The sequence below is a fragment of the Esox lucius genome, chromosome 18 (genome assembly GCF_011004845.1).
Source record: "Esox lucius isolate fEsoLuc1 chromosome 18, fEsoLuc1.pri, whole genome shotgun sequence".
In the NCBI taxonomy this organism is placed as follows: Eukaryota; Metazoa; Chordata; class Actinopteri; order Esociformes; family Esocidae; genus Esox; species Esox lucius.
In genome coordinates this window covers 16,119,376-16,142,506 of record NC_047586.1, presented here as the reverse complement: position 1 = coordinate 16,142,506, position 23,131 = coordinate 16,119,376, and the positions used below count along the sequence as shown (strand labels likewise).

Sequence of the window (23,131 nt, the reverse complement as noted above, 5' to 3'; positions counted from 1 at the left end):
TGCTTTAACACACACACACTTCAGCATTGTAAAGAGCACAGAGGGCCAGAAGGGAACTCACTGTCAAACAGAATCATTTTCGGGAAGATTTGTGTGGATGTCTGTTCACACTGAATTGCGTGTGTGTGTGTGTGTGTTTGTATATCGTGCCGCAGCCAGTCTGAAATATTGAATTTAAAGGGCCTTGAGCCTGGTCTTTTTTAAGCCTGACCTGAGAGCTCGGCGTTAAAGTTGAAGTCACAGTCCGTCCTGCTCGGCTCTCTGTGTGCACTTCACCGGGGGGGCCTGGGGGCTGTACACTCTCAGGTCACCTTCACTCCGCTGGTCTCAGATCAGGAGGAAGAGTTAGCCTTGTTTGTGTCTAAGTTGAGTCCGTTCAGGGAGTGGGTGAGGAAGTGGTTGCTGCTGAATCACTGTGAAGGCGTTTTTGTGTTCTCTGTGACAGACTGAGGGCTTGGTAATAGGCTTATCATTTATTTAAACTGTTACAGCCGACGGCTAATTATTTGTTTGATACATGCGTCTGTGACTTCTTTGATTCGCACTTCAATTAATGACATTTAGACAGCATGATAATAAGGCATGCTATGTGTCTTTGATCCTGGAAAGACCTGGTGTGTTGATGTGGCCTTTGTCTTTAAGTCTCTAGGTTGCTGGTATTGTGTGTGTGTGTGTGTGTGTGTGTGTGTGTGCGCGTGCGTGCTGCCGGGCAGCTCTGAGGAGGATAACACAATGGGGTGAACAGCCCTCTGAGAAACACAATGACCCCTGACCTCTAGTTTATAATCTTCCTTTGCTCTGAGGCAGAACTAGAGGGAAAGAAACACACACACACACACATTCAGTGGACTATCACGTTAACTGGCCTCATGTGTGACCCGTGAAGCCCTGATATTTGTTGTCAAGGGAACACAGGAAATGAAAACTGAAACTGATTTCATGGAATGAAGCTGGAGAAAATGACAGCCTTTCCCTCACCAGTGTTGACATATATACAGGAGGTTATTCTCTCACTCAGTCTCTCCATCTCTCTCTCTCGTGTCTGATTCTCTCTTTTTCTCCCCATTGCGCGCTCTGTCTCTCCCTCTCCCTGCTTCTTTCTCTCGCCCTTTATCTCTCTCCTTCGACCCGGCAGTGTGCATTGTGAAAAAGGTTGTTCTTTTTGTCATCAGACCTCCAGATTAGTTTTGCCTCAGTGGATCCCCAGCCCTGCCCAGGTTTACCGTATCATAAACACAGGCCAGCCAGGCATACAACTCCCACTAATATCTCCTAGCCTGCTAATACTGTAGATTTCATTATGACATGCATCCAGATTGGACCCTGCCCTAAAGTTGTACACTATATAGAATAGTGTGCCACTCAGGACGCAGGCCTATTATTCATTCTAGTCACCTTGCTCACCTGTTCTCTGAAGAGTTTTTTTTAAAGGGATAGTTTGGCCTAAAATTATATTTGGGTGATATTGTCCTTACCAAAATTCTCAATTAAACGTTTTTCACTTCTATCCCAGCCTGGAGTTAGCATTGTTAGCTTCGTCCAAATTCATGAATTAATCAGGCCATGTGACCTGATATAGCAAAAGAGGCATTGCAAGCAGAAACTAACTTGAAAAGTAATTTCTTTGTAACCTGTCATGCTAGCACTATTTTTATTGCCTACGGCATATACAGGTCATAAAATTAGAATATCATAAAAAAGATTATTTCTTTCAGTAATTCCATTCAAAAAGTGAAACTTGTATAATGTATACATTCATTCCACACAGACTGATATATTTCAAGTGTTTATTTATTTTCATTTTGATGATTATAACTGACAACTAATGAAAACCCCAAATTCAGTATCTCAGATAATTAGAATATTGTGAAAAGGTTCAATATTGAAGACACCTGGTGCCAAACTCTAATCAGCTAATTAACCCAAAACACCTGCAAAGGACTTTAAATGGTCTCTCAGTCTAGTTCTGTAGGCAACACAATCGTGGGGAAGACTGCTGACTTGACAGCTTTCCAAAAGATGACCATTGACACCTTGCACAAGGAGGGCAAGACACAAAAGGTCATAGCTAAAGAGGCTGGCTGTTCACAGAGGAAGAGAGGAGAGGCACAGAATCCATGTTGCTTGAAGTCCAATGTACAGTTTCCACAGTCAGTGATGGTTTGGGGTGCCATGTCATCTGCTGGTGTTGGTCCACTGTGTTTTCTGAGGTCCAAGGTCAATGCAGCAGACTACCTGGAAGTTTTAGAGCACTTCATGCTTCCTGCTGCTGACCAACTTTATGGAGATGCAGATTTCATTTTCCAACAGGACTTGGCACCTGTACACAGTGCCAAAGCTACCAGTACCTGGTTTAAGGTATCCCTGTTCTTAATTGGCCAGCATACTTGGCTGACCTCAACCCTATAGAAAATCTATGGGGTATTGTGAAGAGGAAGATGCGATATGCCAAACCCAACAATGCAGAAGAGCTGAAGGCCACTATCAGAGCAACCTGGGCTCTCATAACACCTGAGCAGTGCCACAGACTGATCGACTCCATGCCACGCTGCATTGCTGCAGTAATTCAGGCAAAAGGAGCCCCAACTAAGTATTGAGTGCTGTACATGCTCATACTTTTCATGTTTATACTTTTCAGTTGGCCAACATTTCTAAAAATCCTTTTTTTGTATTGGTCTTAAGTAATATTCTGATTTTCTGAGATACTGAATTTGGGATTTTCCTTAGTTGTCAGTTATAATCATCACAATTAAAAGAAATAAACATTTGAAATATATCAGTCTGTGTGTAATGAATGAATATAATATAAAATAAGTTTCACTTTTTGAATGGAATTACTGAAATAAATCAACTTTTTGATGATTTTCTAATTTTATGACCAGCACCTGTAGTGTGCAATACACACTGCTACAAATGGTAGTCTAAATGTTCCCTAATTTTGCTCAGGGCAGTGAGGAGATTTAAGGAATGTCCATGAAATTTCCATTGTGTTTTTTATTCAAATTATCTTGTTACATAGGTCAAATGGTGAAGAACAGAAAGTTTAAGTGTTAGCTGTCTTATGTTATAATAAACTAATCACATATTAGTTATCAATTATCTATCTACCTAGCTCAATGGAATTTGTGTGTAAGCTGATGCATTTGTACTGTATTATTTTATTTTTCCAGTATTATTTTATCCATCTGAATAAGTAATTATCCATCTGAGTAAGTAAATAAGTTTTTTTTTGTCCATTTATGAACAAAACTCAAGGCTCAGACAGACCTAAAAAATGGCATGAAGTGAAATATGACCCCATGGGCCATCATATTCAATCCATGCTAAGGGGGAATAGATTTTTGGTCAAACTGTCCCTTTAAGGACTGAAAGGTCCCTAGTTTATAATGTATTCTCAATTACAGTGTATTAACCATGTGAAGTGACCTAAAGACTTCTGTGAGGAGTTTATTAACCTCTTCACCCCTGGAAAGTGTTGACCCTCGTGGCAATATGATGAAGTGTGTGGGTTGTTAAGAGGTCAAGGTTCATTATGAATACGTCTTATGCAAATGTCCACTGAACCCGTGTTTGCTGTACTGGGATTGTGTTGTTGACCGGGCACTCATCTTGTTTTGACAGGAGCCATCTTGTGAGATGAGATGGACACGTCACTGGCCTTGTCAAGTGGTTTCGACATTGATGTGTGTGAGAATGGTGGGGTTTTAAGGTCAAGAAAGTTGATGTGTCAGAAGCTCATAATTAAAAATTAACAGACACACATACACACTCACGCTGTCAATCTGTCAAGCAACTGGGAACTTCACAAACACCATCCCAGACAACATCAGCCACCCCCCATCACACACACACACACACACACACACACACAGCACCACCACTTCACACACCAGCCCAGGCACCGTCAGCCACCCCCCATCACACACACACACACACACACACACACACACACACACACACACACACACAGCACCACCACTTCACACACCAGCCCAGGCACCGTCAGCCACCCCCCATCACACCCCCATCCCACACACACACACACACACACACAGCACCACCACTTCACACACCAGCCCAGACAACATCAGCCACCCCCCATCACACACACACACACACACACACACACAGCACCACCACTTCACACACCAGCCCAGGCCCCGTCAAATATCAAGTCTGAACTTGAGCAGTAACTCTTGGTGTTTTTTAACATTCAGTCTCTGGGGCTTATATCGAAGTTGTATTAAAGTTTGTTTAGAGCTCAAAGTGTGTTAAGGAGCAGTTTGGAACTCTAGGGGATGGATAGGCGGCTCTGTGGTTCGCCTCGTCGCCACTCACACACACGCGCACACACACACACACACACACACACACACACTCATAACGCAGACCCTAACTGGAAGGAGTTTGTTGTCATAGCAACAGTAAAAGGAGAGGACTTTACTGTCAGCCGTAATTTTTCACGGCCCTGCTCCGTCTGTTGCCTTACCCGCCGTAGCGACAACGTAGCACGAGGAACGTTCGCTGGGTGTTCCGCTGTTCCCTTGTTCTCAAAGGCGGACACCTCGCCGACACTCCGACTGGGAACCGTGTCACCCCGGGTAGCCACTCCCTGCATCCCCCGCCACCCCACCACCACCCACACCTTGATGGGGCTGTCACATCACCTCGCCCCCCTCCTCGCCTCCCTCCGGGGATCAACCTTCTGGTTTTCAGAACCGGGGATATCTGTCGTTGCGTTAGGAGGAGCCAATTGAAACGAGTTCCAGTCACTGTCGGTGTCGATGCTACAACACGGCTCTGACAGGAAGCTGCTGTTGAATCACTGGGATGTTGTCAGGTTGGAAAGAACAATAGATAAACGATGTCTACACAAACACGGAGGCTTCACAGGGTCCACACACATGACCAGTATACAATACACAATGCAGTCAAATGAAATAAATCTCTGTCCAGTAGCTGAACATAGTATAAAGAAGCTTTAGGCTACAGTATTTGGTTGGCCAAGAGGACAAGATACAAGTTCTTTACATATCACATAGGTGTATGCTGTATGCTATTTGGTGACTTTATGCTACCTATAAACTGAACACTCAGTATATGGGTTCAGTATAGTCAGTGTTCCATATTTAGCCGGGACCTCAGCTTGGTAGAATACTAGAGAATAGTGTTCTGCTCAACAGTAGTGTACTATATAGAGAATAGGTCTCTGGTCAACAGTAGTGTACTATAGAGAGAATAGGTCTCTGGTCAACAGTAGTGTACTATATAGAGAATAGGTCTCTGGTCAACAGTAGTGTACTATATAGAGAATAGAGCTCTGGTCAACAGTAGTGTACAATATAGAGAATAGAGCTCTGGTCAACAGTAGTGTACTATATAGAGAATAGAGCTCTGGTCAACAGTAGTGTACTATATAGAGAATAGTGCTCTGGTCAACAGTAGTGTACTATAGAGAGAATAGTGCTCTGGTCAACAGTAGTGTACTATATAGAGAATAGTGCTCTGGTCAACAGTAGTGTACTATATAGAGAATAGAGCTCTGGTCAACAGTAGTGTACTATATAGAGAATAGGTCTCTGGTCAACAGTAGTGTACTATATAGAGAATAGGTCTCTGGTCAACAGTAGTGTACTATATAGAGAATAGAGCTCTGGTCAACAGTAGTGTACAATATAGAGAATAGAGCTCTGGTCAACAGTAGTGTACTATATAGAGAATAGAGCTCTGGTCAACAGTAGTGTACTATATAGAGAATAGTGCTCTGGTCAACAGTAGTGTACTATAGAGAGAATAGTGCTCTGGTCAACAGTAGTGTACTATATAGAGAATAGTGCTCTGGTCAACAGTAGTGTACTATATAGAGAATAGGTCTCTGGTCAACAGTAGTGTACTATATAGAGAATAGGTCTCTGGTCAACAGTAGTGTACTATATAGAGAATAGTGCTCTGGTCAACAGTAGTGTACTATATAGAGAATCGTGCTCTGGTCAACAGTAGTGTACTATATAGAGAATAGTGCTCTGGTCAACAGTAGTGTATTATATATATATATAGTCAATAAGATGACCTTTGGGATGTAACCACTGAGACAAAGGGAAAGGGGTGGGAGCCATGGTAACGTGATTGACTGTCTTAGCAAGGGGGAAATGTCTATCTGTCAATCAGTCAGCAAGGAAAGGCCTTGGGATGAACACATTGGCTCAACATATTTGTCTGCTGCTGGGTGGCTTTGTGTTCAAGTATTTGTGTGTGTTTGTTTTTTTGTGTTTTTGTGTGTGTTTGTTAGTGATCGTGGGATGATGGAGTAGATTAGTTCTAGTCACTTCATTGGATGCTCATTCCAATGGAAGTGTCCAGCTAGCACAGAATATACACATTTACTGCAAAGTCATAGTAGCTCAGTAGCTCTGTTCCGGCAATTAATCAGCCATTAGCTGAAGCATTTGAACTCTTATCCCAGTAGGATCCAAACTGTCTGAGAAACCAGTGTAGAATATTCAGCGTTCCAGACATTACATATTTCCTAGTGACCCAATCTTGTTCTTCCCTCCCTCTCTAGGAGACAGCACAGGGCTGGATGGGACCCACGATGCCCCCCAGTAAGAAGGCCCAGAGCCCCAGCAGCGGTTTAGGAGTGACTCAGGGTCTGAGTCCCCTCTATCGGGAAGCTGAGGCAGCCGACCTGTCCCTTTCCCTGTCGGCCTCCTTCTCCAAGGCCGAAGACGAGGAGCTCACCAGCCTCTCCTGGCTCCACGAGAGCACCGACCTCCTCAACAGCTTCTCCCACTCAGGACTTCGGTCCGTCTCCCCCCTGCAGGACTCCGACGGTCACCCGCTACCCCCCCACTCCCCGTCTTCCTCCTCCCCTGAGCCCTGTGACTCCTCCCCCTACGACCTGGCCATGGGTGCCAATCGGAAGCCTCCGTACTCCTTCAGCTGTCTGATCTTTATGGCCATAGAGGACGCTCCGTCCAAGAGGCTGCCGGTGAAAGATATCTATGGTTGGATCCTGGAGCATTTCCCGTATTTTGCTAGCGCCCCTACTGGCTGGAAGAACTCGGTGCGCCACAATCTATCACTCAATAAGTGTTTCAAGAAGGTGGACAAGGACAGAAGTCAGGTAAAGAGGAAACTTGAGATAAAGACACATATCACACATATAAATGTCTACATATACAGAGTAATATATATATATATATATATATGTATGTGTATGTGTATGTGTGTATATGTATTCATACATATATGTAGTATATATACAGTATATACCCATATTGTATACATATCCATCCTAATCTCAAAGTTAAACATACAGTCGGAGACCTCAAAAACAGACACACACAAATGTTATTACATGTGAAACAGGAACATTATTAACAATTTGCCGTAACGTTTACCCAACACTGACATGATCCACTATTTTGTCCGTACATCTAGAAGCCTTGCTTTATCAATACTTTATTATCTTTGCTTCTTTGTTGAAATATATGAGAAGTTTAGGGTTGTCTGTGGGGAACAAACTTTCGGTTTTGATTTCAATCTGGAAGTGGTCTCTCCTAAAGGATTGAACATTAACCAATCACTCCTCTTTCCGGAGAAAGTCACATAGGCTATAAGAAAAAGAATTCCCATGACTGATTAATATTAACAGTAGTAATAACATTAATGTCAGAAGACATCAGATATCATCAGCCCCTGGGAAAGTGTAAGGCTTCAGTCTTAATGTTAATTAGAATCTTTATGAAACCTTGTGAGTGCATGTCAGAAACTCTGGAAAGACAAAATGTACAAAGCACGTACTGTGCGTTTGTGTGCGTTTGTGTGCGTTTGTGTGTGTGTGTGTGTGTGTATGTTTTTGAGTGTGAGGGTGTGTGTCATCTAGCCCTTGACTACAACTGCACAGAGTTTTCCTTGTATACATATCTCCATAGTAACTAGGTTGCAGTTGACATAAAAGTATGTTGTTGCTGTGGCGACGGGAAAACTGATTTGGCTATACCGACTGGGTGTGTATGTTTGTGTGTATATATTTGTGTGTGGGTGTGTGTGTGTGCGTGTGCGCAATTGACCGCTTTTGGGTTCGTGCAAGCATGTGTGTGCATGCATACGCGTGTTTGTGTGCTGCATACGCCAGCTCTTGAGATGTTTTAAAAGTGTGTGTGTGTGTGTGTATATATGTATGTGCACGCGTGCGTGCGGGTGGGCCTGCCCTTAGGTGCGTACAAGTGTGTTTGTGTGAGATGGCAAGGACAGAGAGGTGTAGTTGGCAGGGAGCATTTTTTGGTCACAGCACCCAGTACACAGAAGACAGTCAATTAGCTGAACGTTCAAATATGTCCAATACCCTCTCAGCAATGATGCCCAGCTGGTAGAGGGACAGCACATAGTGCCTTAACTAAAATGGCAGGCTTCAGTGTTCACGTGAATACCTGTGTGCCTGCATCTGAGCACTGCTGTTTTTCCTGAGGAAAACACTGGTTGTATGGAATCAGAACTATGTCAGCTGTCTAATTATAGGAACAGTCTAACATTACTTTGGTTTTCAACTAGGGCGTTCTTCGTTTTTGACATTTTAAATATCCTTTACTATAACTGGATTCTTTCTGCCAGTTTGTCTGAAACTAAATTGAGCACAGTCCGGGAGGGTTGGGTAAGCATATATACAATACATTGCATTATATTAATCATAGTTGCTACATGGTGTTTATTATAATGAAACAGCCATGGTCATTTCTACTTGATATTATATTTAACTATAGTCACTAGATTAGATGGAAGTATAGTGAAACAGCCGTGGTCAGCTCAAAGGTCCTTTCTGTCCTTTAAGAAAATATCCTTTTGCAAAAGCACCAAATAATATTTCCATCAATTTTGAGAGGTTGAGATTATTATGACAATGCCCTGTTTGTTCCAGTGTGTGTTTCTAGGTCAAATCCAGAGAGAAAGCAACAGATCTGACCGGGGTTAGCTTACTAAGTCTGTGTGTGTGTATGTGTCTCTGTTTGTGTCTTTGTGTATGTGTGCGCACATGCCTGCGTGTGCGTGCATGTGTGTGTGTGTGTGTGTCTGAGAGTCAGCCAGGGTTAGTCTCCCAGTTACCATGGTTTTGTTTACAAACAGGATTCCTCCATGGATGAATGACAAGCTGTAATGACAGGCCACAGTGTTGTTCTCCTAGTGTCTTGGATTAGCACTAAAGATCAGTGTTGTAATCATCACACAAAACAAACAATCGTATTTCTCAGAGCCTTTTGGTTATGAAAGGAGAGCTGAAAAGTTAGTTTTGAAATCAATGCTGTATGAGAAACAGAGCAGAAAACTATGTCCTCAATCCACTGACCTACGATGTTGGGTCAGACAGTTACTTATCCTAACCTTGCCTAAAACGTATGAAACAAAGTTGAAAATGTCGACGACATGTTAATAGTTTGTAAAGCAGAGAAACAGTAACCAGGCCACCTCAGATTCGTAGCTACATAGCTCTGGTTTGTGACTGGTTAAAGTGGCTTCATAGAGTTGCGTGGTGTGTTGGTCGCAGTGAAAGAAGAAATGCTATGTTCCCGCTCAGTTTTCAACATATTGGGAACAAAGAGTTCTCTGACATAACATTGTCTGTGTTTTTAATAGGATGCAGCTTAGCACCATAGCAACATTCGTATTCCTGGTATTTGGTTGTTGAAGAGGTCTGCAGTATTAGGGTCAGTAACAGCAGGAACATTCAATATCTCCCTTATCTCTCTTTCTCCCTTTACATCCTTCTCTCTTTCTCCCCCTGTCTTTTTCTGTCTCTCCCTGTTATCCTATCTCTCTCTGTCTCTCATGCTGTCTCTCTGTCTCTCCCTGTCTCTCATGCTGTCTGTCTGTCTCTCATGCTGTCTCTCTGTCTCTCCCTGTCTCTCTGTCTCTCATGCTGTCTCTCTGTCTTTCACTTTGTCTGTTTCTCTGTCTGTCGCTCTGTCTTCCATGTTGGTCTGTTTCGCTGTCTCTCAGTCTCTGTCTGTCTCTGTCTGTCTTTGTGTCTGTCGTTCTCTGTTCTCAGTTGGACTACAACACATGTGAAAGGGGAAGCAGATGTGTGTCGCACATAAGTCTCCAACTCTCTTTCTCTGTCTTTCACTATCTCTCTCTCTCGCTCCCTGTCTCTCCACGTCCCTCTCACACTGCCAGGCTGGTTCAAGATCTGTGCTGAAGTTCTACCTCCTGAAGCAACGTGATTCCTGGGCTTCCGTCAGCCTTCCCAGAATACTTATTGAACCCAGCAGGGTGTGTCGGGTAACCAGAAGGGTTTGTTGGTACTGTAGGCACAGCACGCTGAGCACACAAGCCGCTGCCTATTCCAGGAATAAGGCTTCATCCAAGACACCAGGAGAGGGAAAGAAAAACAGTTGTGATCAGCCAACCAAAATTCAAATAGCTTAGGTCCTGTTGTTTTTATTTAAGAGATGTCAGAGTTAAAGAATGTATTCTCTGCTGGTAAGTACAGCTGTGTATGTGTGTGTCTCCCTCTCTTGTCCCCATTGCACAGGCTGGCACAAAGGTTATCACCAAACAAGGAATCTCCACGGTCTCCACTGTAAACCAATCCTGAATAATGCTATATATGTCATCTCAAGGCCCTCCCTGATGACTCCTTTAAGCCACATGGTTCTTTCCATACTCGAGTGCCATGTTAAGAATTGGTAGGTACGTAGGTGGGTCGGTACGTATGTAGGTGGGTAGGTACGTATGTAGGTAGGTACGTATATAGGTAGGTAGGTAGGTACGTATGTAGGTTGGTAGGTAGGTAGGTACGTATGTAGGTTGGTAGGTAGGTAGGTACGTATGTAGGTTGGTAGGTAGGTAGGTAGGTAGGTAGGTAGGTAGGTACGTAGGTAGGTAGGTACGTAGGTAGGTATGTAGGTAGGTACGTATGTAGGTTGGTAGGTAGGTAGGTAGGTACGTATGTAGGTTGGTAGGTAGGTACGTATGTAGGTTGGTAGGTATGTAGGTAGATAGGTAGGTTGGTAGGTATGTAGGTAGGTACGTATGTAGGTTGGTAGGTAGGTAGGTACGTAGGTAGGTAGGTAGGTAGGTAGGTACGTAGGTAGGTAGGTACGTAGGTAGGTATGTAGGTAGGTACGTATGTAGGGTGGTAGGTAGGTAGGTAGGTACGTATGTAGGTTGGTAGGTAGGTAGGTAGGTACGTATGTAGGTTGGTAGGTATGTAGGTAGGTACGTATGTAGGTTGGTAGGTAGGTAGGTATGTATGTAGGTTGGTAGTTAGGTAGGTAGGTACGTATGTAGGTTGGTAGGTAGGTAGGTACGTATGTAGGTTGGTAGGTAGGTAGGTACGTATGTAGGTTGGTAGGTAGGTAGGTAGGTAGGTAGGTAGGTACGTATGTAGGTTGGTAGGTAGGTAGGTAGGTAGGTAGGTACGTATGTAGGTTGGTAGGTAGGTACGTATGTAGGTTGGTAGGTATGTAGGTAGATAGGTAGGTAGGTACGTAGGTAGATAGGTAGGTAGGTAGGTAGGTAGGTATGTAGGTATGTAGGTAGGTATGTAGGTAGGTAGGTAGGCTAGCGGTTAGAGCGGTGTGCCAGTAAGCCTGGTTCAATGAAAAATCTGTTGTCGAAACCTTTGAGCGAGGCCCTTAACCCTAATCGCCCCTGTATGTCCCTTCGGATAAGAGTGTCTGCTAAATGCCTCCAATGAAAGAACACAGTGGCCTGTCCCTTCCTTCTCCTCTGTGGTGGTTGTTGACGCCGTGGCAGAAGTCCCCACACAGGAGACACCTTGTTCTTGGCCCAAATGAAACCATAGTCCCAATATAGTGCACTCGTTTCGCCAGGGCTCCTGTCAAAAAGGGTGCACTACCATATGTAGAGAACATGTGCAATTTAGGAGAAAATCATGGAATGAATGACATGGGAGGGGACTCTGAGCTGTGGGAGAAACCAACCGTTGAGTTTAGAGGCAGTGACAACCCAGGAGAGGAGGAGACTCAACCATTTATTAGTTCAGAGACATTACAGGAGAAGAGAGGAGACTGGACAGTTTTTTAGGTCAGAGACATTACAGTAGAAGAGAGAAGACTGGACTGTTTTTTTAGGTCAGAGACATTACAGGAGAAGAGTGGAGACTGGGCTGTTTTTTTAGGTCAGAGACATTACAGTAGAAGAGAGGAGACTGGACTGTTTTTTTAGGTCAGAGACATTACAGGAGAAGAGAGGAGACTGGACTGTTTTTTTAGGTCAGAAACATTACAGGAGAAGAGAGTAGACTGGACAATATTTTAGGTCAGAGACATTACACTAGAAGAGAGAAGATGAGAGGATAGAAGTTGAGAAGAGAGGAAAGTAAAGAATAGGATAGGGGAGAAGTAGGTGATGAAGAGGAGACCCATTGCAGGATATATAAATATTCTCAGCTATTTTCCTGTGTTGAACCAGGGACACCAGGCCATCTAAATGAAGCGCCATCATTCCACACATGAGGGTCTTGGCATGTAAAGGCAGATCGACCAAAATCAATGGTTACCACAGGAGTCGCTGTCATTAACCAACCCTGTGACCTTGTATTGTAACCTGAAATGTTAAGTTTCTAGATGCGTGTTAAGAACGTTGGAAGCTCGGTTTTATAAACAAAAAGAGAGAAAGTGATCTTAAAATGTTTAAAGAGGTCCAGCCAACATTTTGGCAAGGAATACAGGGAGCATTAAAGCAATTTAAATTAATAAATAATAAGGTCACTATCATACACAGAATCAAGGGATTTCAGGGTCGAATCTGTTGCACTTTGGTAGATGGTAACATTTTAGTCAAGAAACTGTAGGATTATTTATTGAGGGATTTGCATCCTGCTAGCCAGAGAAAAGCAATAGGTATTTCTATAGAAGAAATCCAGTTTACATTTAAGCTTCCCAACCATCTCCTTCATCTGTTTCTTGAACGATAGATCTCTGTCTACATGCATTTAGTTTTGCAAATTTTAAGTACAAGCTTTAAACTTGTAAGCATTTCCTGTACAGCTCTAAAAGCAGACATTGATACAGCTTAAATAATCTTCATACAGATGAAGCTCACAACAACAGATTGACCAGTAGCATTTATGTACTGTATATCATAAAAAGAACTGGTCATAATATTGATCCCTGTGGAATATTCAATAAAATCTAACTTTACTCCATCCAACACCTTGGCCTGTGTTCCGTCTCTAAAATAGTCACAAAACCTAAAACATGCAACAGAGCTAAGGCCTATCAGTGACAATTTCATTAAAAAAATATAACATAATCAACAGTATCAAGGGCCTTAGGCAGATCTATAAAAATGCAGCAACATTTTTAGCTTCTCAAGCATTAACAAGATCATTAACAACAAATGTGGTTGCTGTAATAGTACTATGCTCTGGTCTAAACCCTGATTGGTTCACATTTAAATGCATTTCTCCATCAATAAAGAACTTCTGCAAATACACCAATGATTCAATAATCTTAGCTAGACAAGGAGGCCTCTAAATCAGTACTGGTCACAGTCACTACTATCACCACCTGTATGGAATGAAAACACATAAGCAAATTTCCTTACTTTAGGAATAATTCTTTATGAGAAACATGGTTCCACATCATCTGCACCCGTAGTTTTCATTGAGTCTAATGCCAGCAAGGCATTAAGGAGCTCCTTAACAGAAGAACGTTTCCTGAAGGAGAACAATATTTTCAGTATCAATCGACAGATTATTTCTATTAACATCCAGGCCAACATTTGCAGGATCATTCAACAAATGACTTCCATCATGATCCAGACCACACTTTAAGTAAACATAGGATATGATGTAGGGTCCCCTGTCAGGATATCCAGGTATATGAAGAAAGGATAGTTTGTAGGACCAGTATATCCTCCATAAATACCCACCTAAGCCTCCAGATTCTTAAAACAAGAAACTGATCCAAGATCAGTGTCCACAGACAACTGTCCTCCTTTTCCTCCCCTAGTGACATATTACAGTACCCCCTATCCACCGCCACCATATCCTGTTGCCTAGGTGATGAGTGTAATCCAGGTGAAAAACCCTTCCTGTGCTTTCCGCTCTCCGATTGGCCCACCAACCCAGGGGAGAGCCGTAGAGCCGTCTGCTGATTGGTGGTCAGGGGCGGTGATGGTAGCAGCTTAGCAGACAACTCTGCTGTGGGGAACATCGATTTAACCGGCTGGCAGGCGGCAGGCTCACGCACGAACATACCAGCCTGGCAGGATAGTGTTGGGGGTAATGTGGGCAGCTGGGGGTCACCTCTGTGGGTGTGATATGTGAGGAATGCCATAGAGTGTGTGTGTGTGTGTGTGTGTCTGTGTGTGGTGCTCTCCAGGGAAGCCGTCTCTGGCAGTAATAGACCCAGACCAGGGAACTAAGCATGCTGGGTAATATCATACACCACAGGGGTCTGGCATACTGGTCTGACACACTGAGAAATACACAATATTATTTGATCTTTTCATGTTTATATATATATAGGTACATTGTAAAACAGCATAATTTTACTGTGGGGAAGTGTCAATATGATGACAAGTCGATGTTAACTTTAATACCAAAGCTTTATTTCCTCCGTCCTCTAAGTGCTGGTGTCGCACAAAAACACAGTCACAGCGATGGAATTTATTAGATTCATATATTTACTGTTTGAGGTCCCAGTGATAAATGCACACAAGCACACAAAAACACACACGCCCACATTTCTTTCTGCTCTCTGTCACACTGCTTTGTCTTCTTACAGTCTTTTTTCACAGCTGTGTTCAAAGTGGTTAAGCATGGCTGTGTTTTTCCTCCTGCCGTATAATCTAAAGTGTATGCATTGGTGTTTGTTTGTGTGTGTGTGTGTCCATGCGCGTGTGAATGCATAAGTATGTCCCTCCACCCCCACTGATGGGAAGTAGACAGCTTCATTAAGCGGGGGAAGTTATGAAAAAGCTCTTTGATTTAAAAATAGAACATCACATCTCAACCCCTCTGGAATGGAGAAGTTAAAGTTTCCTCTCATTCTGTCTAAACCAAGTACTCTGTGGTGAATTTTCAGTTCGGAAAATGGAAATATCATCGCGGCAACGCACGTGTGTGCGACACACACATGACAGATTCACCGCAAAGATAGAAATGTATGAAGATTAATATGCCATTAAGTCCTATCCACTGATACCATTTGATGTGTCTGGATATGTATGGGCGCAGAGCTGGGATTTATTTTAGGAGTGTTCCTAATAGATTCAGTCATGTTCTGTTTCCATGCGCTTCATTTGGGTGGGATCTGGCCTGCACCAGAACTGTAACAGCCTAGGATGAACAGGGGATGAGAGGCCAATGCAGTGAAGGGAGAAAAGGAGAAAAGGATGAGAGCGAGAGAGCATCTGCTGTAAATAGATCTGGGTTTATATATGTGGTGTGGGATGTAGACGGAGTCTGTTCTTTAGACATGTTTGCATTCGTTTATTTATTTTCTGTTTTAGTAGTTTAGCGCACTCACTTATCCAGAGGAATTTGTGGGAGATTTTGAGTTGAAGTGCCTTTTTTTTCGTTTGAACGTGTTGATGTGGGGATTCGAACCAGGGATGTTTCTGTTACCAGCCCAACTATCGACCACTATGCTGTCTACCACCTTTCATTCAGGTGGCTGTTTGAGGCCATTTTTCTCTCCTAGAATCCTACTCAAAACCAGTTGAATGAAACAGTCAGAGGGGAGGGATGTCTTGTAATGTCCTCCAATGGTTTTCGAGTCCAGGTACTGAGTAGGAGGGGATGAAAAGTATTGAGGAGATGCAATGGAGATTTTCCCTGGTGTCAGCTGGCTGGAGACAAGTCTCATAGAGCCACCAAGGTTCAGATGGTCGAGAGTTCATTTATTCTTTTTTATTAGCTAAATAATACTAACCGTCTTGTTTTTCTCTCCTCTGTTTCTCTGTCCGGGCATCAGAGTATAGGTAAAGGCTCGTTGTGGTCCATAGATCCGGAGTACCGGCACAACCTGATACAGGCCTTGAAGAAAACGCCGTACCACCCCTACTCCCCCGGGCTGGTAACCCCCTCCACCTCTCCCCCCACCTCTCCTCAGTCGTACCACAGGTAACTACACCCCTTCAAACACTTCTCTTCATCCTTTCTTTTACTCCTCCTTATGATGGTTCATGTGCTCTGCCACTCCTTAGGCATGTCTAAGGTAGCTAAACACATCTCATGTTCTGTGTTCCACACAAAAATTGTCTTCCTGGTGTCTCGTAGTGTCCCTCTCCGTTTGACCCCGCCTGAGTTCTGTTTGACCCCGCCTGAGCTCTGTTTGACCCCGCCTGAGCTCTGTTTGACCCCGCCTGAGTTCTGTTTGACCCCTCCGGAGTTCTGTTTGACCCCTCCGGAGTTCTGTTTGACCCCTCCGGAGTTCTGTTTGACCCCTCCGGAGTTCTGTTTGACCCCGCCTGAGTTCTGTTTGACCCCGCCTGAGTTCTGTTTGACCCCTCCGGAGTTCTGTTTGACCCCGCCTGGGTTCTGTTTGACCCTGTTGGCTCCCTAACACACATTCTATGCCTGCCTTACTAATCTATAGTGGAATTATTCTTTAAAATAGGTAAATGTATATAGCTGCACGTTTTATTATCTCAATTGTGAACTTTCGTATTTTGTAAATTAAAGTAAACTGTAATGTACATATACACTCACCTAAAGGATTATTAGGAACACCTGTTCATTTTCTCATTAATGCAATTATCTAATCAACCAATCACATGGCAGTTGCTTCAATGCATTTAGGGGTTTGGTCCTGGTCAAGACAATCTCCTGAACTCCAAACTGAATGTCAGAATGGGAAAGAAAGGTGATTTAAGCAATTTTGAGCGTGGCATGGTTGTTGGTGCCAGACGGGCCGGTCTGAGTATTTCACATTCTGCTCAGTTACTGGGATTTTCACGCACAACCATTTCTAGGGTTTCCAAAGAATGGTGTGAAAAGGGAAAAACATCCAGTATGCAGCAGTCCTGTGGGCGAAAATGCCTTGTTGATGCTAGAGGTCAGAGGAGAATGGGCCGACTGATTCAAGCTGATAGAAGAGCAACTTTGACTGAAATAACCACTCGTTACAACCGAGGTATGCAGCAAAGCATTTGTGAAGCCACAACACGCACAACCTTGAGGCCGATGGGCTACAACAGCAGAAGACCCCACCGGGTACCACTCATCTCCACTACAAATAGGAAAAAGAGGCTACAATTTGCACCAGCTCACCAAAATTGGACAGTTGAAGACTGGAAGAGTGTTGCCTGGTCTGATGAGTCTCGATTTCTGTTGAGACATTCAGATGGTAGAGTCAGAATTTGGCGTAAACAGAATGAGAACATGGATCCATCATGCCTTGTTACTACTGTGCAGGCTGGTGGTGGTGGTGGTGTAATAATGTGGGGGATGTTTTCTTGGCACACTTAGTGCCAATTGGGCATCGTTTAAATGCCACGGCCTACCTGAGCATTGTTTCTGACCATGTCCATCCCTTTATGACCACCATGTACCCATCCTCTGATGGCTACTTCCAGCAGGATAATGCACCATGTCACAAAACTCGAATCATTTCAAATTGGTTTCTTGAACATGACAATGAGTTCACTGTACTGAAATGACCCCAACAGTCACCAGATCTCAACCCAATAGAGCATCTTTGGGATGTGGTGGAACGGGAGCTTCGTGCCCTGGATGTGCATCCCACAAATCTCCATCAACTGCAAGATGCTATCCTATCAATATGGGCCAACATTTCTAAAGAATGCTTTCAGTACCTTGTTGAATCAATGCCACGTAGAATTAAGGCAGTTCTCAAGGTGAAAGGGGGTCAAACACAGTATTAGTTTGGTGTTCCTAATAATCCTTTAGGTAAGTGTATATGTCTATTGCACTATGTCGGACCCCAGGATAAACATGGTGCTACTGAGGAAGCTAATGAACTTAACTAAATCCCAATTTGTCATTGACATACTTCCAACAATTTCGAACAATGTATCAATCACACTTTAATTACAAAGCACAATTTCAAATGTTCTCATTTCTGGACAAATTGAAATTGTAAAACTGAATGTGAATATGCCTCAGGGTCCAAGCCATTTCAGTCGTTCCACCTGTTTCATCCGAAGACTCCTTTTCTCTCTCATAGCTCCCATGCAGCTCATTCAATACCTTAGCACTCTTTGAAAAAGGTTTAACCTTTAAATAGTCAAATTTGAATTACATTTTAAAGAAAAAAAATGTAGGCATTTTGTCTTATACATGTGTCAAATCTCGAAATCAGGCACGCTGGTGCCTTATGGGATTTCTCTTCAATTGTGGAGACTAACGCTGCACACTTGCTGAAAGGGGCCATTGAATGGTCTAATTAGCCCCTTCACCCTAATTTCTACTCAACTTTGGGACACTGGTGCAGATGGCAGAGGCGCGTGTCAAAGTGAAAAAGGAGGCCTGAGGGTTGAACAGTACGACTATAATTTAATAACATTGAACCATGCAAAGCATTAGTCCTACAGTAAACACACTGAGTCAGAACCCAAAAAGTGGATGCAATAAATAAAACGGTACAACAAAAAGCAAAGGATGGCTAAAAAGGCGTTTCTTTAAAATGTCTACCGTTTCAGAGGCTCTTTGATCTTCCAGGCTGTTGAAAAGTACAGAACATTAGTGGCTGAAGGAAGCCTCACCAGCTCTTTGGATCAACTTAAAAGGCCAGTGCCAGAGGATCTGAGCGACTGACCGGGCACATATCTCGAAAGCATATCCAAAGAGTATTCGGGTGCAAAGCCATTTCATTTGCACATTTCGCTCCTTCCCTCCCTAGTTCTCCCTCTTCTTTGCTGCTTCAGTTGCCCCCATTGCTGCTGTGTCCCCTTTCCTATGTTCCTTTCGTTCTCTCCGTTCTGCCACCTCTCGTTTTCTCTCCTCTCTGCTCATCCCAGTGGGTATGTCAAAGAGAAACTCTATTAGACTTCAGCAGGGTTTTTTTTCCCTCTTCTCTGTTGGCCCCTGGTCTGTCGGTCAGCCAGTCAGCAGCAGGTTGCTTAGCAGAGCCACTGGACTGTGTAAGACTGAATAATTGGCTTGGTGTAGAATGTAGAAGTGTCATTTCTAACAATGAGGGACAGGAAGGTGGAACTGTAGGCTGGTTTCCGGATGCTGGTGGAAAAAGGAAGAGATGTCCGTTTCTCCATTAAATTATACAGCTTGGAAAGGGGGAATTAAGGGAATACATTTTCTATTGGGTCTTAATGCCTGGGGTCTTGAGCTACACTTTCAGCCGGTGTCGTACACACACAGAGGAAGAGGCTATGTGTGAAAACAGACACGGCTATTTGAAAGGAAAGCCAATTGTAACGGCTGGAGTAGGTAAAGAGCAGGCGTTCTTCAGTCAGGGTTATTGAGACCCTATCAGTGTCAGGTCAAGGATTAAGATCGAGAGGTCGGACGCTAGAGAGCTGTGTTAGGGTCAAGGATAATCTCAGAGGCATTGGTGGATAGGGAGAGAGGGAGAGAAGGAGGAGGGGAGGGAGGGATTCATAGAGGGAGGAAGAAAAAGAGAGGGATTGATAGAAAGAGGATGCAAGAGAGAGACCGGGAGAGAGAGAGATGTTTCTTCTTTTGTCTACCTCCATTGTATCGTTGAGATCTCACATTTCTCAGTTCCACGATCTAGCAAGGATTTGAATGATGTGTGCTTTTTTACGTGTGCTGCTGTCTGCCTGCGTGCGTGCGTGTGTGTGTGTGTCTGTCTATAGTTCAAGCAGTCCCTTTTCCAGAAAGTCACATGCAGAACAGTTAGGTGTTCAATGAGAGGGAGGACGGGAAGGAAGGAGAAAGAGAGGCAGAGCAGAGTAGAGCATGCTGGGTATCAGGTCAGCTCCCTGGCGCATTCCTTCACACCCCATCGGCATCTGGATGGGGAAAGAAAGGGGGAGAAGGGCTGAACGACCGTCTGCCACGAGTTAGCCCCTCGCGAGCTGATTAATGCACTGGTTGCCAAGGAGATGAGAATGCCTCCATAGCAACACATGGGCTGAGACAGGTGCAGCCGCACCACATAGCTATTTGTTGCCTGGCGGAAGAAAAAAAAGAGTGAGAGAGAGAGAGAGAGAGGGAGAGAGAGAGAGAGCAAAGACAGGGAAGAGGGAGGGGGAGTGGGCGAGCAGAGAGACAAGAAAAGCAGGAAAAAGGGAGAGAGAGACGGGGGAGAAAGAAAAAAGAGACAGCCCGTTAGCGCAGAAAATATGTTATCGCCGTGGCAACGCTTAACTCTCCATGGCAACAGCTTTTGGCTCAGGGCTGGATGTTTTTTTTTTGTTTGTGTTGTTTTTGTTACCTGCTTCAGTCAGTCTCTGGTAAAACATCAAAAATAGAGAGTGAGAGAGAGGGTGAGAGCGTGAGAATGAGCGAAGAGGTTGTAGACCTCTAAATCCACTCTTTCTTCCTGTCTTTCATAAGGGTTCAAGAACAATAGTACATCTAATATTACACTGGGACTTTACTCTCTCAGAGAGTGGGGTAATGAGAACAGCTTATCCCCTCAGTCAAGGGGAGTATAGAGGCTCTGAGGCTAATAGAAAAGTGGGCTCACTCTCTTCTTCCTGCCTTGTCTATTGTTACTCTGTATGTTCTTAAAGGAAGAGACACATTTTGTCTGTATAGTCTTAATAGAAGCGACTCAGTCAGTCTGTAAGAGACTCATTCAGTCTGTATAGTCCTAATAGAAGAGACTCAGTCAGTCTCTATATTCTTAATAGAAGTGATTCAGTCAGTCTGTATAGTCTTAATAGAAGTGAATCTGTCAGTCATATAGTTTTATTAGAAGCGACTCAGTCAGTCTGTATAGTCCTATTAGAAGTGACTGAGTCAGTCTGTATAGTTTTATTAGAAGTGACTCAGTCAGTCTGCGTAGTCTTATTAGAAGTGACTCAATCAGTCTGTATAGTCTTATTAGAAGTTACTCAGTCAGTCTGTACAGTCCTAAATTATGAGACTCAGTAGGTGCTCAGAGCAGTAGTGATTTGCACAGTGATTGCGTGAGCTTGCTGGGACATGCTCACCTAACTGGAGCTTGTACCCTTCCAGAATGCATTTTTCGACACACTGAGGAGTCTGGATAATGCGGTACACATAGGGAACTGAATGGGAGTGTGAGTCTTCTTTTTATCTTCTCCATGCGAATACCTGGGAAGACGAATATGATCATTAGCCACTAGCAACTCCATTAGCGGGCATAGTAATCAGCAGGAGAGGCTCAATGATCGCTCACATGTGTGTGTTTCTCTGTGTTTGTGTGTGTGCTGGGGGCCTGTCATGAGAAATGATCCCCGTGGACCACATCACGGAGACTTTAATTCTCTGTGGTAATCACAGGGGTAGAACAGTGTCACCGCTTGGACTCCCGAGAATAGAATCACCGTCATCACAATCACTCCAATTCCTTTCTGCATTGCTAAGTATTTATTCCATGGCAGGATGAAAATATGAAGCAAACCAAAGTCTTTGGCCTTTTAAAATACTTGCTATTGGTGAAATATTGTCGTTGGTGACAGTGAAGAAATGTGACTTTAGATGACCGCATCAATGAGGTCTGTTTTCCTAAATATGTCCAATCCACTTCATGTTTTGTTTACCTGCCGTGATTCTAGGACTGTGGCAAATCACCAAAACCATGGTTTGGGGTGTATTGCAGATTTGGTGTCATGCTTCGGTTTGAGATTGACACAAGGGGAACATTGGCGTTCGTTCACAGTGTTCCTGGTTTGTCTTTTCTGGATTGTTACGTTGAGGCAGTCAGATGCCGCATTAGTAACCGTGTGGAATTTATCCGTTTTTAAGTTGCTAATTCCAGTTGAATGTTCCAGAAGGGATTGTTGGGCATTAACCATAAATGAAATGTACACTATTGTGCTCAAAAACCACATTCATAGATTGCTTTTCTTTTTTTTTTTTATGAATTCAGGTGCTGTTGTATTGGTCATTCCCTTAGTAGCTGAGGTCAGAGGTCATCTTGGGGGAGAAATGGGCGCTGAGGATGACAGAAGAGTTTCCCTCTAGTAATTATCAGTTGTCAGGTCATTCAAGTGGGTCCTTCCTAGTTTGGGGTAAATCGCCTCTTCCCAAATGGTTACAAATGTACCATGATGCAGTCCCCTTCAGCATGAGATGCATAGTTCCGACTTTCATAATACAAGCATGGCCAGCGAGGTAGCCTACAGCTCATCTCCAACTTCAGAGTGATGTGATGAGCTGTGAGTGCTGCTTGGGATGCATTTGCCAATTTGTTGAAAACGTCACCTTTAGCTTGTTCACATGGAGCAGATTTGCTTCTCCCTGGTTTGTGAAATGGATGCAAGAGTGAAGTTCACAAAGCGCTTGAAACCCTGTACTTTCAGCCCGTGAGAATGGGCACATATCTGCGTTTAAAAGCCAAAGAAGGTCAAATTATTTAAAAAAATGTCGCTGTTGAAATGTGTGTGCCCGGGTCAGTAGTAAATGCCAAGGGCTTCAGGAATAGAGAGTGAATACGATGTTGGGTTTGTTCAATACGTTTTCCTTGGTGTCTATGTAGTGTCAACAGCGTTGGTATCTCCGAAGGCTATTCACGTGGCAAGTTTTGACATACTGTTAACATTTCATTCACAACACTGTCCATTCCTGTTGAGATCTACTGGATAGCCGACATTTCCCTTAACCAAAGTTTTAAGCAGTGATGAAGGACTCTACCATTCTGGTTCATGGACCCAGCAGTCGCCATTGTACAGAAATAGCTACGACCCAACACCATTCTTACTAGTAATGAAATTCCGGGAATTGTAGAGGATAGGGAGCAATTTGGGATGTAGGTTTTCTGCCTGCGTGAAGCAGCCTGGAGCAAATGATTGACCATCACTCTCACCATCTCTTCCTTTCTTCAGTCCTCCGCTTTGGCCCGGGAGTCCCTTCTTCAGAAAGAACGGAGGAGTTCTCTTGCAAGGTAGGCTACCAATATGTAAATCAGTCTAGTTTGTCTGTGTCCTATCTCTCTATTTCTCCCTTCCAGCCTCTGCATCAATCACTTCTCTCCCTCTTTCTCTCTCTCTCTCTCTCTCTCTCTTTCTCTCACTCTCTCTCTCCTTC

At 43.7% G+C, this 23,131-nt stretch overlaps 1 protein-coding gene across 2 annotated transcripts in view; it reads left to right on the top strand.

Annotated features, from left to right (window-relative positions):
• Positions 1–23,131, top strand: part of ches1 (checkpoint suppressor 1) — a 38,145-nt gene that overhangs the window by 8,942 nt on the left and 6,072 nt on the right. The window contains exons 2-5 of one of the 2 annotated variants that reach the window (XM_020056263.2): positions 3,622–3,683; positions 6,563–7,123; positions 15,945–16,093; positions 22,930–22,988. In XM_020056263.2, the coding sequence (XP_019911822.2) occupies positions 3,642–3,683; positions 6,563–7,123; positions 15,945–16,093; positions 22,930–22,988 (811 nt within the window). In that variant the 5' untranslated portion in view covers positions 3,622–3,641. The remainder of the gene's footprint in view (positions 1–3,621; positions 3,684–6,562; positions 7,124–15,944; positions 16,094–22,929; positions 22,989–23,131) is intronic. The other variant, XM_010882508.4, reaches the window with a different exon arrangement.